Raw genomic sequence first — 18,106 nt, forward strand, 5'->3', positions numbered from 1 at the left:
CCAGTAGATGTTGCTGTTTCCTTGTAAGAGGAAAATTTTGGTTTGTTTTACAAGGTGGTGCCTAGATTTTATTTAGCTGAAAACACGGTAGTGAAGGAAAATGGTATGTTAAGTTGCCTGCACACTTTTTCTAGTAAGTGATTGTATTGGGGAGTTCTGTGGCCTGAATTGTATATGAATGTGTATTGAAATAAACTGAAATGGCCTAGCAAACACAGGAATGATGATAATCTATAGCTCTTGCATTTGAATTCAACATTTGGGCTATTTATTAACATTTACCACAATTAAAATATTTCCTCCCATCTCTGGCTTTTGCAGCTGCAGACTTAGCTGAGCTACTGTTCTGTTCCTCCCACCTGTGCTGTATTGGAACGGCAGGGAGTCTGTCTGTGTAACTGCCTAATGTGTTGGCCAGGCTCCTAAACAAACGAAGCTCTTACAGCTGCCATCCCTGATGTGTGAGGATGTCCTACAGTGGACAGAGCTGACTTTAGTATGGCTGAAGATCCTTTCTAAAGGACTCGTTAATGTAGTCATTATTGGTATTCATGGCCAGGCTTTATGTGTGAGCACTTGAAATATTAGTCTATATCCAGTGCCATTCCATATAATATGTGTAACATACTGGCTGCTTCCCATCTTCAGAGAGGTGCACTTCTTCCAAAATGACTGGTCTCAGAGAAAGGGCGGACCATTTAGGACCTTCCGCGTAAATGACAAGTTACCTGTGATTTAAGTTAAGCAGAATTAACTAGGTAATGGGACCACTACTAAATACTTAGGAGGTATTCAAGCAGTTACAACTTGAAAGGAGGAAGAGTTCGTTTCAGTTCCGCTGTGGCACAGGCCTAGAGATGCTGCCCGCTCCTGAATGCCCACTGATGTCCTTTCTGTGAACCCTCTTCCAGGAGGCTTTCACTGACCCGCAGGAACTGTGAGCTCCTTCTCTGCTGAACCTCCTGGTTGTTTTATACTCTGTCCTAGAAGCACTAGCAATTTGTTATGGGTGATGTTCTATACAGCTTTTCCACATTTGAAAATTTTATCTTACTCTGTGGGCTAAACTAAATGTTTTTGAATGTTTACTTTACCTTTGTTAGTACTGAATTCTTTCTAACAATTTATGAGTAAGAACTCTCTAACCCTGTTCTTAATATATAGCATGAAAATGTTTTTCTTGGGTTTTGTGATGTATAAAAAAATGTATGTAGATGGATTCTGCTGCAGTAAACAATCTCAAGTTACTTTCCCAGCTTGGGCTCCCATCCAGTAACATCTAAGTAAGAGCTGGTTTTCACAATGTAATACACTTGAAAATATGATCTGAATCAATTGCACGTATGATCCTTGGTGCAAAGTTATGACTTCAAATAGCAGGCATACCTTGCAGACACTGCAGGTTTGGTTCCAAAGCGTGGCAATCAAGCCAGTCGTAATCTTTTTCCCGGTGGAGGGTTGCCTTCAACTTGTGAAAAACACAGCATTTGTGAAGTGGAATAAAGTAAAGCACAATAACACAAGGTATGCCTGTACCTAAAATTATAAATTAATGTCCAGATTCTCTGCAAAACATACAAGCAAACCTCACGATGTATGAGTTATGTAATCTAGATGTAATATCTTCACATCCTAATTTTCAGTGAATGCCTTTAATTCTCTTACAATCATTTCTAATGAAGATTTTAAAACATTAAAATTCTTACTCATCTCACACATAGATTAACGAAAGATTATGCAGTTTTTAAAATCAGTAAAGTCACTGAAACATAAATTTGGCACAATTCAGATATTCATAATTTCATAATTCACAATTGGTTATGATATTAACTAAAATGTATTCTCTTCACAGAATTGACGGAGCAAGACCCAAAATGACACCGTATGCCATTTCCCTTTTTAAAACTTGACTTAGTCATATAACCTCCTTTTTAGTAGGCTGTGGATACTTTTTAGGGGGAATAATTTCCTCATTGAAGTGAATTTCACATTATTTCCTTTGATTAAAAAGAATGAAAAGGAATAAGATAACTCTTTTTTGCCGGGGAAAAATGTCTAGTGCCCTTGTTTGGCGCTCGGTCACAGTAGTTCATGATGTGGTTTCCTTCACTGTGTTTTCTAACCCTGTTTAAACACCCATTTTGTTTTATGTGTTTTTTATATTCATTACTTAATGTCTTTATAGAAGCGGATGTGGAGGTGTAAGAATAAATAAAATAAAGTGTTCGAGTCATAGCAGATAGTTTAGTTTTCAGTAAATATAATAGTTTATGCTACTAATATCTAAAATAGCTCCTTATTAGAACTTACATGTATAATGCTAATTTTTGTTCTAGTGTATCTTTTTGTTATGAAAATCTCTCCACAGAGCGAGAAGCTAAGTAACATTTGGGATATACATATAAAATACATTTTTGCCTTATTTTTATGTACTATATATATAAAATTTTGTAACATATATAAAATCTAAATTTTAATAGTTTTTAGATCCCAACTCTGATGTTTATAATGATGGTTCTCAACTCTCTCAAACACCAATACCAATACCAAATGTTTTATAGACAGTGCAACTTGTATAAATAATTCTCTCCAAAGAGTTCATGTAGAAGAGAAGTAAACACACAGTAATTTATGATAAGACAGTATTTATTTTAATAGGGAAGTACTTGGTCACAATTACAGAAAACATAATCAGGTACTCCAGTGTTTGTATCTATACACAGAATCACCATGAGTACAAAGCTCCAAATGCAAATTCATATGTTTCATCAGTCAAGTAAATGCCATGAGATATGAACAGTCTTTTGTAAAGATTTAAGTACTGAACAGATGAAGTACAATCTCCTCTACACTGTGTAGTAGGCAAATTCTTACACAAATTATGTGAATATTAAAAACATGCAAAAAAGTTCTTTTACATGTAAAACTATTTACATATATGTGCATTTCATCTTAATATGTTTGGTGGACATTTTTTAAAAAAATCCTCACCTGAGGATATATTTATTGATTTTTGAGAGAGAGAGAGAGAGAGAGAGAGAGAGAGAGAAATGTGAGAAAACATGAATTTGTTGCCTCTTGTATATACCCCAAGCGGGGATTGAACCCACAACCTAAGTATGTGTCCTGACCAGGGATCAACCCCACAACCTTTTGGTGTATGGGACAATGGTCCAAACAGCTGAGTCACCTGACCACGGCTGTCTGGTGACATGTTGAAGTCACATGGGTCATAGGGCAGCTCTTCCTTGTGTAGGACATTTGGCATTCCTGACCCTTCACCCCATCAAATGCCAGCCATGCAGAGAACATCGTTGTTAACCCCCCAGAATTTTGAAAATGTCACTGACTAGATGCTATGGGCTTTCTGTTAGAACTTCTTTATAGTTACCATTTGAGCATGAATTAAGCCCCGCAGCTGATTTTTAAGGTGAGATTGTGAGCATTTGCATATAGTTTGGGAAAATCAAAAGGGAAAAAGCACCTGGGTACAGGAACCATTTCAACTCAGTATATTTGGAGTAGCTCCTAGAGCACTAACATAGGGTCAGGTGAGGTATTAAATCAGTAGAGATTGACATGCAGTGATGTGTTGGAGCACACAGATCTCTGTGATCAACAGACCCAGTGGTAGAAAGAGCTCTGATTCCCTTGAAACCTGCTGTGGGAAAAGAAACGGAAGGAGCTTTAGGAGAATGAGGTGGTGAAAACAGAGATGCTCTTCGATACTAAGATAGAAACATTGAGGTAGGGTCATAAGAGAATTAGAAATAGTCATGCAAGTTGTGAGTTTGAAAGTTAGAAATTCTGACTAGCCTAAAGAGAGATTGATAAATTGTTCAGTAGTGTAATTTTCTTTAGATTATATTTGTGGTTTTTGTCCCTGATCATCAGTTTGAAAGGTTACCTCTTCTCTGACTGCTTGCTTGGCTGGCTCTCTGTCAGTACATGATCTTAGCCAGGGTTTGTTTCAGGGAAGGAGGGGTGCAGGAGTCCTCTGCTTTACACTCGGAGCATCCTGGCCTCCAGGAATCTGTGCCCTGAAGCAAACACACCGATCTTGTTTGCTTTTGGTTTTTACTGGATTGTTAGATTTTGAGGTTTACCAGAGTGTGGTGAATAGAATGAGTAAAAAAAAAAAAAAATACTGATTATGAAGGAAGACAGCAAAGGACAGGAAAATAAAACAATGAAGTTAACAAAGTATTGAGGAACATGAAACATCCGTTCCATTTCACAGACTTAAACAAATACTGAGAAAGTTACATTTTGGGGGGTAATAAAAGATAAGCAAGTTTTTGCCTTTGGGAAATGTTTGTCCTTGAAAGGTCAAAGAACACTTCTGACCATTATATTTAACAAGTACTTGATGCATTTGAATTAAAAAAATGCTCTGATTTGGAATTTTAGAACTTTGAATACATCAGACATTTAAACTCTGGCAGTGTAAAGTAGATCAGCTGGGTTACTTAATATGCCTTGTCTAATTACTATTTTCTAAGAACTCAGTGCAAAAATCTTTGTATAGAATCTATATACTGCCAAGTTTCCTGTATGCATTTAGAACATGCAGATTTTATTCTGTACATTAAAAAAAACAATGTTGTAATTATACTTTCAGGTATTTTAAGTAATCTATATGTAATTGTCCTTTATATAACTATGTGGTGTTATCATTTTTCTTACAGGGAACAAATGGTGAAAGAAATGTCAGAATTCTTGAGTAGGTTAGTGCAGTGCAATCCGGGGGAATAAGTGTCACCTCAAAATCGTATTTTTAAATCACTCTTCAGTATTTGGACCAGAACCTGTTATATGAATAACCTACTCTTTCCATGTAAATTTTCTGTACAAGAAATGTCACTTTCAGAAAAAGATAAGAACCAGTGTTCTTCTACATTGATATTTTTCACCGATGATACCATTGGCATTTTGGATGGGACAATTCCTTGTTATCAGTTCTTCTGTGCTTATCACTCGCCCCCACCAACTCAGTCTCTTAGGAAACCCTCCCTTTCAGTGTGACAAATTAAGTATCTTGAAACTCCCCCCTTGGGGTGGTGCTGCCCCCTGGCTGGGAACCACTGTGCTGGTTGGAGTGGGGGCAGTGGAGGAGGAGCATGGCTCCTGAGGGCGCCTGCACTGTGTGTCGTGCTCAGTTGAAAAACCACTGCTGTAGAGAGTGAGCCATCAAAGGACAGGACTTCCGAGCAGGATCTGGTCCATTACCTTTATAATTGGTTATGAATCAATATTTTAACCGTTAATTTTAAACTTACTGAATTAATTGAAAGTGTAAAATTAATATATATTTAAAAATCTAAAGTCAATTTTGCTATGACCTTACTGTATCGTTTACATGATTGTCTTTACAACAGGCTAAATAATCAGTAAATTACAGCTTTATTTTACTAAATCCAGAGATGAGGGGACATTTAAATGCATTTTATTTGTGTACTTCTTAGGATGCTTGAATGTGTTTTTAAGCAGGTGTATTTTTGTTTGAGGTAATATAAATGAAAAGTTAGTAATAATACTAGAACCATATTCTAAGCAATAATCTGAATTCAGCATCATTATTTTTTTTAGATCTCGTGAGCACAAGATTATATTTTATTTATTTTAATTATTTTATTGTTACAACATTATTATTTTTAAAAGTGTCAAAACACATCTTATATATAGTAACTCATGTATTTTCTGACAATCTATAAAACTTATATTATGTAAATTCACTTTTTCTTTCAAAAGAAAATAAAGTGACAATGAAAAGCCCGTAATTAGAAAAGACTCTCAGAAGAGCTAAGGAGAAAAGAGAATTTTTGTGTTAGTTCATTGAATGGTAGTTCAGGGATATAAAAAAGAAAAAATACATATTTGAATAAATGTTAAAGCATCATTTATTGTTCAGGGTACTAGAGAGACCTTGCTGACACACAGCTGGCTCTTTTTGGGCAAAGCAACTTAGAAGAAAAAGCTACATGGAGAATTGTCCGTCATACATCTTATAAAAAGCATGGATTCTGCAATAAACCTAAAACAGATTTGAACCAGAAAAATGCAGGAAGGACTAAGTGGCCACACATTATTTAGACAAGCGTATATGTGTCCAACAATTTTTAAGTATGTAGACTGGATTATGTTGTTTTATATTCTCTAAAACAAAAGCGTAAATCAGCCTTTTAAGGAAACAAAAGTACTTTTTTCATTGTTAAGCTTAATATTGAAGAAATGTTTTTATTTCAGGAAGAAGGATACATATTTTCAAACATCATTTTTCAGTATCAGTCTCATTAAGTATCTATGTCTTAACTGTCAAGATTGCTGTTATCTTTCAGAACGTAAAACGAGAAAGTAGCTCATTTTTGTATTGTACCTTGATCATTTCTCTCTAAGAGGAAATTTTTCGACTAGTGGATGATAAAGGAGAAGTTCCTGTGTGATACCTGAGCAACATTATTTTAGTTCTTTTCATTGTTGTCTCATCTTCTTTTCACGTCTTGAAATGGGTGTGCTTAAAGTCTTCCTTCGCTACATTGTGCTTAAAAATCCATTCGCAGCTAATTATGAGTGTCTCCTCTGTGGCTAGAGTAACCTGAAAAATAATGTTCATTGTTACAGAACAGAAACTGTTTCCATATATTTTGAATAATTATTTAAAATTATATATAGAAACAAATCTTAAATGCCAAGTGGCACTGCTATAAAAAAAGTTTATCCCATTTTATTTTAAAATATATTATTTATTTTTTATATTTTATACATATTTAAAATTTTTACAATGCATCTCCTTTCTGTCCACTCAAATATTCCCTATTACACAGGACAAGATATAACATTTGTGCCCTTTGAAATCTCTGTTATCAGCTTCATGACCTAGAACCCCCTTCCTTTAATTTACTAGTTGTCATATTATGACTCACTAAATAAGAGGGTATGGTTTTCTCTGCTTAAAGAATTTTCTAAGTGTTCTTTAATAGTGAAGCTAAAAAGTCACATGAGCTTCCAGAAGTCAGCAGCTTTTTGACTAAGGCAGTGGTTTGCAGTTTATCCATTTACCTGTGGACCGTGTGAAACTCAGATGCCCAGGGAGATGCTGAGCCAGTAGGTTGGCTGGGGCTTGGCCGTCTGTAGCTTCCAGTAGTCTGCAAAGGACTGTACTGTGTGGTCCCTGTGGCTCATAAACAAACCCTTAAAGTGCTGCTCATGATGTTGTTCTGATTTTTGAGAAATACATATAAATGTATATTTTAACTTTAGATGTTAGTATATCCATCAGTTAGAACATTTAAACTGCAGCCTGGAGGAAATCCATGGTACTAGAATTTTGGGATGAGAAGTTCTGATTAAAATCCTAACATGGCTATTTAATGGCACACTGGAAAATTTTAATGTACCTACCTGGGCATTGTCTAGTACAATGTTATTAGTTATATCCATCAAAGATAGGAAAATTACTATGTTTTTCTAGTGGTTATTTCCAGTTGTTAAAGTTATACTCACTTTCTCCTTTAGTCAACATTCATTCATGTTTCTCGTTTAAATATGCAAAAATATGTAATAATTACAGAGGTCCTGCTGTACAAGCCACCAAGGCAGCTGCTGGCACCAAGAAATATGATCTTAGTAAATGGAAATATGCAGAACTACGTGATACCATCAATACCTCTTGTGGTAAGTGAATGGCGAGGGCGAAAAATGAGAAGGCTCTGTACCTAACAGGTAATAAACACCCAACACCCAGGGCAGGGTGGGATTTTAAAAAAATTTGCATATGAATTAGTATAAGCCACGCCCTTTGTTACTGTTACCTTGAAATGAAGATCTAATGTACACACAAAGCTAAAGGAAAGGCATAATAAGTTAAATTCATTTTGCCTTTCTCTTATCTAGGTCAGAGAAGAAAAGATAGAGAAATGATGGTTTGGGCTATGTGAATAATGGATGCTTCTGATGTTATTTATAGTAGTTAAGTACCTATAAGGATCTTCGGGTTCATGACTGCAAAGTGAAAGATGGCAGTGCAGTCCTTTCTTTTCAATACTACTCCTCTTCTAACAGAACAGAGTGAATACTGCATCCAGCAGATCCCACATAGTTGTTTTCATAGTGTTTGAATTTGTGACACCGCAGTGAGGAACTAAAGTGTCGTAACTGTCCAGGACTTCTCACTACATTCTTGTGCACCTCTCTGAGTTTATCTGTACATTCACAGACGGGACCATGTGCTGCATGTAAATCTAGCTCGCATTTCAACACAGTGACTTTTCATTCTGTGGTTGTGGTCTGTGACCTTGCACAAGTGACGTAACCTCTGTGATTTAAGTTCTTCACCTATAAAAGACCTATTTAATCCAAGGTTCTTAATGTGGAACAAATTATATAAATAGTAATAATGCATAATAAAATATTCTGTAAATGTAAAAGATAATATTACCGTAAAATGCTCATTTTTATCAATAGTTTATTTTTGATTTTGTACTATTAATTAAAAATGAAAACTTTATGTATACTATAAATATATGTTTATATGCCACAGAATAATTATGTTAGACAACTAAATTAGGATTTTTTTGGCTCTTTCTATGTAATTGATAGATATTGAGCTCTTGGCTGCTTGCAGAGAAGAATTTCATAGAAGACTGAAAGTGTATCATGCTTGGAAATCAAAGAACAAGAAGAGAAATACTGAAACAGAGCAACGTGCTCCAAAGTCTGTTACTGATTATGGTAAAAACAAATCTGTACTTTTGAATGTTCCAAAGTATGTATGTATGTATATATATATGTAACGCACACACATGTATATTATATATAGTTACACGTATTATATAGTTGCACATACATATATAAACATATATATACATGCACACATATAAAATACATGTAACTATACAAAGGACGTTTGGGTAAAATGTCCAACATAAATTTTTCCTTACTGTAGAACTGTGGTCTGCTGAACCTAACACAGCCGTGATGGCTCATCTTTTATAGCATTAATTCTATTAAATGCATCGTTAAAGTCTTATTTGTTAGGAAGGATTGAATTTACTTCTTAAGATACATTCTAGAGGTAAGAATAATCTTGTCTGTACTGAAGAGGTTGTGCAGTAATGTTATAAATATGTATTTTTCCGCATACACATGTGTACACAAATACACATCCATAAAGATGTGTGGAAACGTAAAGCTTATTGTGAAAAAAAATGTTTCCAGCAACCATTATCTTACAATACTGTGAAACATGATTGAGAAATGGTACCATGGTTTGTTCCAGAGTTTTGCCAAGCATGACTAGGACTTGATTTTTTGACTGAGATCCAAAAAATGAATTCTGTTACCTTGTTATGCAAATGGAAAGTTCTGTTGTTGACATCGGAAAATAGAGCAGGGAGACATAACCTGGTGAAAGTATGCACTAGCTTTAACATCGATTGAGGATGGCTGTAATACGTGAGTTGTAATTTCAGTCTTAAAGGCAATAATTGGAATTTCATTTGTTCAACTTGCTACTTTAAACTGGCACAATATATTAATTCTGGTTAACATCAAGGTGACAGCATATTTAATGTCTTTTTTATTTTAAAGGGGTATATTCCCAGCACTTGATAGTGTAGTTTGGCAATGCATGATCCAAGTTGACTTAGAAAGTGAGTTCTCAGTTATATTTTGCCTCCTTTCCCTTCCTAGCAAATGAAAGCAATGTTTGATTAAGGTCATTTAAATGGTGGAATTTTATTGTTTCTAAGTTGTCGCAAAAACAGATTGAGTGAGGGGAATACACTATTAGTAAGATAGATCTTAGTCCTAGTGATTGCAGAAGGGGTGTCATCAGTGAGAACACGCATCCGGGACTAAGAACTGTCAAGTGGAATGCCTTCTCAACATTGATCTTCTGATTGCCGCTGTGTTCATCCATTTAAAGATTTGCCTCCTTTGTCCACTCAAATATTCCTATTACACAGGGCAAGATATAACACTTAGGCCCTTTGAAGTCTCTATTATCAGCTTCATGACCTAAAACCCTTTCCTTTAATTTACTAGTTGTCAGAAATAATTTTTGGTGCAGTGGAAAGTTACCCAGTAAAAATTTATAATATTTAGTTGCTTAAAACAATAACTTTGGAGAGTAGTTTTACTTCATAGTTCTTAAAATAAAAATAGCATGTGCTTAAGATTTAGACAATTTGAAAAAATTAAAACATACTAGGTTTATGTGAACATGATAGTGCTTTTTCTCTAATGCATGTAATTTTTTTGTGAATTTAGATTTATCTTCTTTTTTCCTACAGAAATTCTACTAATGCCTTGAAGTTACTATAATGTCCATTATTAATTCATTGTATTTGATTTTTGTTCGGACATTATCGTGTCACAAAGTCACAAATGAAATACCATTTTTAAATTTTGATCCTCTTTATAAGTCCATCAAGCAGAATTTCCTAAAATATAATCAAAATAGTTTTGTTTTTTTTTTAATAAGAAAGTAGCATCTACTTGTAGGTAATTCTGAGAGCATTTGCCTGTGGGTAGAATATTTACTTGTTAGTCACCACCTTGGTTGACGGAAGGGTTTTTATAAATTTGAAGAATGCTCACTTAACAGTTTTGGCAATTTTATCTTTTCTTCAACATAAAATATTTGTTCACAGATTTTGCACCATTTTTGAACAATTCACGTAAGTCATTGGGTGGTAACTCATGAGCTAACTGGATGATGGGTTAAAATATTAAATACTAACTTCTATTAAACATTGTTTTGCTACAATCTTTAAGTGGAATTATAGTACATTAATGTTGGTTTATCTGTGCTATTTAATTTGAGATGATACTTCCATTTGGATCACTCCAAAATATAATTAATAACAAAATTTAATTAGTCTGTTTTATCAATTTACTTCCTTTTAAAAAGTAACTAGCATTTTCAACCATGAATATACACAATTCTTATTGTAGCAAAACTCTCTCTTGATAAGCAGCTGATCTTTTAGAATAAAGACTAACTTTAGATGCTGATTTCAAACACTGTGGTGGTGTAAGCATTTCTGTCCAAGGAGATTTGAATTTTGTATGATAATACAAATGCAGGTTTCATAGGATGCCACTGAATAGGAAGAGGAGATTATTCTGTTACTTTTCTGGTTTCCTATGATACACCTTTTTTGTTAATTTAAAAGATTTAAGTCATCTTAAAACAGTAAATTTCTTCTAGAATCAGTTTCGACAGTGATTTGGACATACAGCACATCCTCAGATAACTTCGTTTCATTCAGTGCTGTTTTGCTGTAACATTGAAGAAATGCCATAGGAACTTAACTCTTGTTGGTATCAGTTAGCCTATGGTGAAGTTGGTTACATTATGTGTTATTTCACTTAAGTCGCTGAACCTATTAATGACATTGAGTGAGGACTTACTGTAATACCATGTTTATTTGCCAGCTGGTGGGATCTGATTTTTTAAGTGCTTTCAGTAATTTATAGGGCTATATTTGAAACTTATTTCATACTTTGAAGATAACATCATTGGATGTGAAAAAACAGTTGCTCAGAAGATTAGTTTCAAGTTTTTCCTGTCTGTATCTTTGTACTTTTCCAGATGGATATTTGATTCCAGGTTTCCCTAATACAATTTCAGTTCTCACATTAGTAGAAAAAGCTATCAAAAAATTTATGTTGGGTTTCTTAATTTTACTAATATATTAAGTTACAAGAGACTTATTTTTACGAAAAAAATAGGTTACTGTAATGGGTGGCATCAGAATTGTAGTAAGTTTACTATCAGCTGGACATTGAATTATAATTCACAGCTTAAGATGGAGGGAAGGATTTTATTTTTACCCTTTTAAAATGTCTTAGTTTTAAATTAATGTATTTTCTGCAAAGTAGGTATTTAAATGGAAACACTGAACTGTTAGTAGTTTTGGGGGTACAGGAACAAAAGAATAAATAAGCTCTGTCTGTTCACTGCTGAAGGTGATAGGGCTTTTTAAAGGCACTAACAAAACTGGGCCTCTGTTTCATTCTTTCCCAGGCATATATGGCTCTGCTAACTGCTTTTTGCTTTCTCTGGTTTGCACAGAAATAATGTCAGCTGCTGTAAAGCTTTGGCTATTGGTGTAAAGACTAGAATAAGAGTATTTTCATCCTTTCGGTATTGGGAAATTCTTACAAAAGCCATATGGCTGTTCTTGGCCTATACATAGTATTTAATTTTTTACTGACATAGTTAGCTTTTCAGTGAGATTCTTAATTGGGCTGCAGTAAATGGCTGGTCCACTTTAAAAGTTGTGAGTATAAAGCATATTAAACACTTACCCAAAATATGTTGCTGAAAATGTAAAGTCATTGCTCCAGAGAAGTGTTTATATTTGAAGATAAAATGAAAACCTAATTGAGCAAGGGAAGACAGTTTAATATGAGGGCAGTGCCCAGTACTCTCAGAAAAACAAGGATTTCTTTCTCTATTGGCAAAGAGAACCCACTATTATAAACTTTTCACTTGTTTTGGTGGATTTTATTCCAAGAGAAATATGTTTTCAGAATAGATAAATATCTGAGGGAACGTTCATGCTTACTGTTAGAGTTTTTTTGTCTTTGTTGTTGTCTTAAAGTTGTTTAAATGGTATTAGTAAAATATCTATTATCTTGGCCACTTTAAATCCCAAGATGGGCAAAAGAGAAAACTTTGGTCTTCCACTTTATTGAGAAACTTGTGATTAAATTGACAAATACCTATAATCCTTCAAATTTGGGAAATTACTATTTGTTTTATCACAAATAGTCCTGTAAAAGTTATTCTTCAGCCTTTGTATGAACTCTTGAGAAGAAAAATACAAGTCTAGTTAGTAATACTAGTTTGCCTTCCTGCTTGGGGCTGCTGCTGCCGGGGCGTGTGCAGGTGCAGGCGAGCACCTGTGTGTGTGTGTGTGTGTGTGTGTGTGTGCAGTACCCGGGAACGTCTTCAAGGAAAGACGATTCTAAGCAATTACACTGTGAATTGTATTTGTTTATAGGCAATTATTATTTACATTTTGTTTTAAATTTACCAATAGGAACCCCTCTTCTTCCTTTTAAAAAAATTTTATGGTACCTTTTAGGATTAAAGGCTGTTTTGCTATCCCTTGGGCCGCTGGTGTAACTCTCCTTGTTCTGTGTAATAAATAGCTCAGCAGAACCCTGCTGCTCAGCTTCCTGCCAGGCAGCAGCAGATCGAAATGAACCGCCAGCAGCGCTTCTTCCGCATTCCATTCATCCGCCCTGCTGACCAGTACAAAGACCCGCAGAATAAGAAAAAAGGCTGGTGGTATGCCCATTTTGATGGACCCTGGATTGCCCGGCAAATGGAACTCCATCCTGACAAGCCACCCATCCTCCTTGTGGCTGGTGTGTATGACTCACATGAAAAAAATGTGTAAAGCAAGCAAGGATTATAAACTCTGAATGAAACAGCCTAATATATAATTTAATAATTCATTAAATTTCAGGATTGAGGGATGGAGTTTTGCAGTGAAATAACATTTTCAGTTAATTGAGAATGAATTTATTTATAATGTGAACTTGCTTGGGTTGCATCTTTGTAGAGCACATAGGAACTTGTCTGTGTCCTAAGAACCTTTCATTTGGTGTTTAATTATACTGGCTGATTTGTAGTGGTTTAAGGACAGGCGGCGTGTATACTGGCCCTGATAATTTGTCTGATCTCTGTAGTGTTTATATGTTTTGAAAGGGCCCTTGTGGAGGACAGCTTTGTTTCTGGTGAGTTTATTAAGCACATTTCAGTCTTAGAGGAAGAAAGTAAAGTTTTAGAAGTTCTCAAAATCTATGAAAATTGATAGGTATTACAGGAATACAGTTTACAATAAATGGTTCTGAAAGAGATATGGTAATTCTCTTTATGCAGGTAAGGATGATATGGAGATGTGTGAGCTGAACCTGGAGGAGACAGGCCTGACTCGAAAGCGTGGTGCTGAGATTTTGCCAAGACAGTTCGAAGAGATTTGGGAACGCTGTGGAGGCATCCAGTACCTTCAGAATGCAATTGAGAGCAGACAGGCGAGGCCCACATATGCAACGGCCATGCTGCAGAACCTGTTGAAGTAGACGGCACACCCTAACCTTGCAGCTGGCAGCCCTTGCTCTGGTACTAAGTAGGGTGTGTGCCCCAGAGATTTAACCATTCCACAGTCATGTTAGAATTACTTACACAAAGTGAACAGATTTTATTAATCATGTCTTTTTGTTGACTTAAGATTAACTATGGTAGTGATTTGGGGACCTAAAAATGATTTCCTGTATCCAGCTGTAACTGTTAACCCTCTTGTTATTCTCACACTTGTTACACTTGGACAGATTCTGATGTGTCTCGTTTTTTTGCAGACTACCTTAAGTCTGTTGTAATTGTTCTCTAGGAAAAGAAATTTGAAAACAAAATTCAAAATACTTGAACTTTAAGAATGGCACAGTACAATATAACTGGAATAATGAACCAGCTTAAATTTTCTTAGAAAAATTAAGACACTTCAAATTGATCAAGGCACTGATGTTTTTTGATTGGAAAAGCTCTCAACTTTCTTTACTCACTTTTGGCAGAAATTCATGGAAATTTCCATCAAAGGTGGACATTTTTATTTTCCTCCCCCCTTTGCAGTGTGTATCTTAGTTTAGATAAAACCATTAGCCTGAAATTCTGGCATTCTAGAAAGAGCCTTAATGTAACTGATGTACTTTGTGATAAAGAAGGTACTCATAGTATTCTGCACAGACTTGGTTTTCTTTTCCATTACACTGTATTGTTTTAAGAACATTTTTCTTATATTCCATGGACAAATAAAGGAAATTCAGATCATGTAATGCTTGAGAGTTTTGAGATAACTTTTGCTACATTTAGAAAAGGAAGTAGGTTTTAGGTGGCACTGTGGCTTAACTAAACCGAATTCAAATATTCCTTCAACTTCATCTCATTTGTGATTTTTATATCAAAATCTTGTCCAAGTGTTTCATAAGGTTTAAGCTAGTGTGCTGTTTCAAAACATCCTTGTTTTTTAAAAAATTCCTAGCACCATCTTTGGCTTTTGTGATTTTGGTAATTGTAGAGCTGTTTTATAAGCTTTGTAATTCAAAAGCCTTTGTACTTAGTAATTGCTTCTTTTGTGTAACTGATAGTTAAAAAAAAAATGTTTTCCTTGTGTGCTGTTAGTTTTGATCAAATGTCAGCAGTTTTTAGCCCAATATTTATGAATTTCCTTAGTTAGGAATTTGAAGACAAAACTACATCAAGGAGTTAGGCTGACATAATCCTACAGAGTCTTGTTTGTATTTTAGAATAAAATTAGAAAATAAAATTATTCTCTATACTCTTTTTTTTTCCTGATTTTAAAAGACACTAATCTTTGAACTGAATGTTCCGTGATTCTTCCTAGAAAGAGTACCTCGGAAAGAATTCCCAGCTGACTAGATTAGTGCTTGTGCACCGCAGACACTGCTTTAAAAGTTGATTCTCTCACAATGTGTGTTTGTGCAGAAATATTCTTATATACGGTGCAAATGATTGCTTTCTGTTAAAGCCAGAAATGGTCCTGTCAGTGCTGCTGAGATCGTGCGAGTGACTCTCTTCTGAAGGCTGTGTCGCTCCACAGACTTACCCACCCTTTGGTCCCTGAGGTTGGTGACAAAAGGTCTGGTTACTGACATAAGTGACTCTTTCCTCTCTCCTCATCATTCGCCTTTAATTGGTGTTCTTATTTGTATAGCATAGTGGATGATAACTTTGTCTCTTAACTAGTAACAAGGTCCCTGAAGAAAATTTAATAATCAAATATATTTTTACTGACTTGTCCCTTTAGTACTGTCTTCAGAAACAGTTTGTGTGTCTCCCAGATACCTATAGGCACTACATGGAAAACTAATCAGCCATAAAATTATTATAATGAGAGGACTTCCCGTTTTGAAGAATGTGTAAGAAATACATCACAGCAAAGCACTCCTACAAGTCTTCGGTCGTTAGGACAGTTAGAGTTAGTCCTCAGCCGTTTCATTGCTAATTGTGTCTGTCACACAGCTGTCCTAGAACTTACCTATTTAAAGGAGTCTCCTGAGTTAACCTTGGCTACCAGGAGAACTGCCCTACTTCAGATAGACTTACAATAACCTACATACGGTAGAGGCACAAACACACAGAAGCCGCTTTGCTGGAGAAATTTAGGACCTCAGACTTCAAGGGAAAGGGTAGGAATTGTGTTCTATCAGATGCTAATGCTGCTGCTTTACAGTGTTCACAGTGAAAGGCTCAGGTACCAGGTGAGAACTGTGGAAATCAGAAGTCAATTCCCATTTTAATCAGTCATTTTAATTGAGATTTAAAATTAGAAGTTTAAGCCAGCACACTATATATTAAGAAATAATCTTCTTTTAATACTATTACTCAATACCAGCTCCTTCCTTAGTGGAGGAGCTGGTATTGAGTAATAGTATTATTCAAAGGTAGACATAACTAAAGGTAGACTACTTTGCAAAGGTAGACATAAATAAAATACTAAAAGTGAGAACAAAACATTTCCACGTTTGACTCGATTCTAAGGTAATTCCCGATGCCACTAACATTTCCGAGACGGGTGCACACGGAAATGCACACACGCCGAGGAACAGTGAGTTTTAGTTGTGGAATGGAGTAGGTGGCACCCTCTCAAAGAATGACACGAGGAAGAAATACTGCATATAGGGGCACAAGCCCACGCAAATGGCATTCAGTTGTAACTTGAATTCTGCTTTCTGTAATGACTTCTGACAGGTCATTCTTTCCAGTATCACAGGGGATCCTTTTGTTTAGCAAGCAACCAAGAAGGGCTTGTATCAAGTGGAAAATAGGTGGTGTTTGCAGACGCTTATGTAGAGAATGGAAACTCATGGGCAAAAACAGTGATGAGGATTTATTGTTTATGGAGCTCTGTTAATTGGATTTTTAAAAGATATTTCGTTCACAGGTTATTAACTATGGTTCTCAGGGGATCCAGATGTGTAGAACTTCGGTTTTGTAACTTGAAGTACCTTAAGAGTACTTGGATCAATAGAATAAATATTTATTGAATGAATCAGTCAGTTAATATAATGTTAGTAGTAGACTTACGTCTTTTTACCGAAGAGATAACATATCCAAGGAAGTCAGGTAATTTAGTTCTAGACCATAAAAGAGATACAAGTGTCATCTCTCCAGTCATGTAGAGAAGAAAAGAATCAAAACCAGGAAACTTTCTGAGTAGCCCCCTGAGGTTTTACAAAGGGTCGCACCTCTGTCGTTCCACATCTTCAGGGGTGTGACAGGCTTTCTCTATTATTACCAGCAATAAGTAGGGAGAGTTTTTATTTGCCACAGAAGACTAACAGGGGAGAAGAGGACAGAGCATATCTAAAAATGACAATAAGGACAAGTTGAGGGGAACGGTTGTAAGAAAGAGGAAAGAGAAGAGCAGTGGTAGAGGGGAGAAAGAAGAGGGTGTGCCTCTGAAGACCACACCCCCAGGCTGGAAAACACTGATAACATTTTAAGTGACAAAGCACTCCTAGATCTTTGCTAAATTTTAGAATGAATTGTATATAAGAACAGAAGCTGTGGTTATTAAACTTTGGATCGAGATAGACCTGGTATATACATTCTTAGCATATAGAAATGATACTCTGTGTGTATCATGGAGGGATCAAGTGGAGATGCTCCCAGAGGTAGAGCCTACCTGTGTGGGACCAGACCTTTGAATATAATTAACTTCAGTCAAATCAGTGTATGCTTCCTTCCCCATCACTGACCTAATACATGAAGGAAGTTGTCATACCTTTAGCTGTCATCCTTTTTGATAAGCTTTTCAAGAGATAATAGGAAAAATACACATCGATAAGAGAATCTTTAATCCTAATTTGTACCTGTGCAGAATCTCACCTTCAAACCTCAAATAGGTTTATTAATTGGCCATTTTCTTTTTGCTTTTGAAAATTCATCTAATTGCAACTGTTACCTTTTTTCCCCCCCCTCATATCCTTAAAAATGTATATCTGATACTTTCCTAAAATACTGATGTACTGGAAATGAAAATAATAAATGCTTTCTCTGTAGAACTTC

The 18,106-nt window shown here is 35.5% G+C and overlaps 1 protein-coding gene across 10 annotated transcripts in view; it reads left to right on the plus strand.

Moving 5' to 3' along the window:
• The window catches only part of MYO6 (myosin VI), a 156,655-nt gene extending 138,549 nt beyond the window's left edge, over nucleotides 1–18,106 (plus strand). For 6 of the 10 annotated variants that reach the window (XM_053913988.2, XM_053913989.2, XM_053913990.2 and 3 more), the window contains 6 exons: nucleotides 4,689–4,727; nucleotides 7,571–7,674; nucleotides 8,599–8,730; nucleotides 10,653–10,679; nucleotides 13,165–13,383; nucleotides 13,901–18,106. In XM_053913988.2, coding sequence (XP_053769963.1) covers nucleotides 4,689–4,727; nucleotides 7,571–7,674; nucleotides 8,599–8,730; nucleotides 10,653–10,679; nucleotides 13,165–13,383; nucleotides 13,901–14,100 — 721 coding nt within the window. In that variant the 3' untranslated portion in view covers nucleotides 14,101–18,106. Of the gene's footprint in view, nucleotides 1–785; nucleotides 789–1,256; nucleotides 1,284–1,852; nucleotides 1,883–4,688; nucleotides 4,728–7,570; nucleotides 7,675–8,598; nucleotides 8,731–10,652; nucleotides 10,680–13,164; nucleotides 13,384–13,900 lie in introns of all 10 variants that reach the window. The other 4 variants (XM_045184853.3, XM_053913993.1, XM_024576686.3 and 1 more) reach the window with 4 other exon arrangements.

Source organism: Desmodus rotundus, chromosome 11 (assembly GCF_022682495.2).
Source record: "Desmodus rotundus isolate HL8 chromosome 11, HLdesRot8A.1, whole genome shotgun sequence".
In the NCBI taxonomy this organism is placed as follows: Eukaryota; Metazoa; Chordata; class Mammalia; order Chiroptera; family Phyllostomidae; genus Desmodus; species Desmodus rotundus.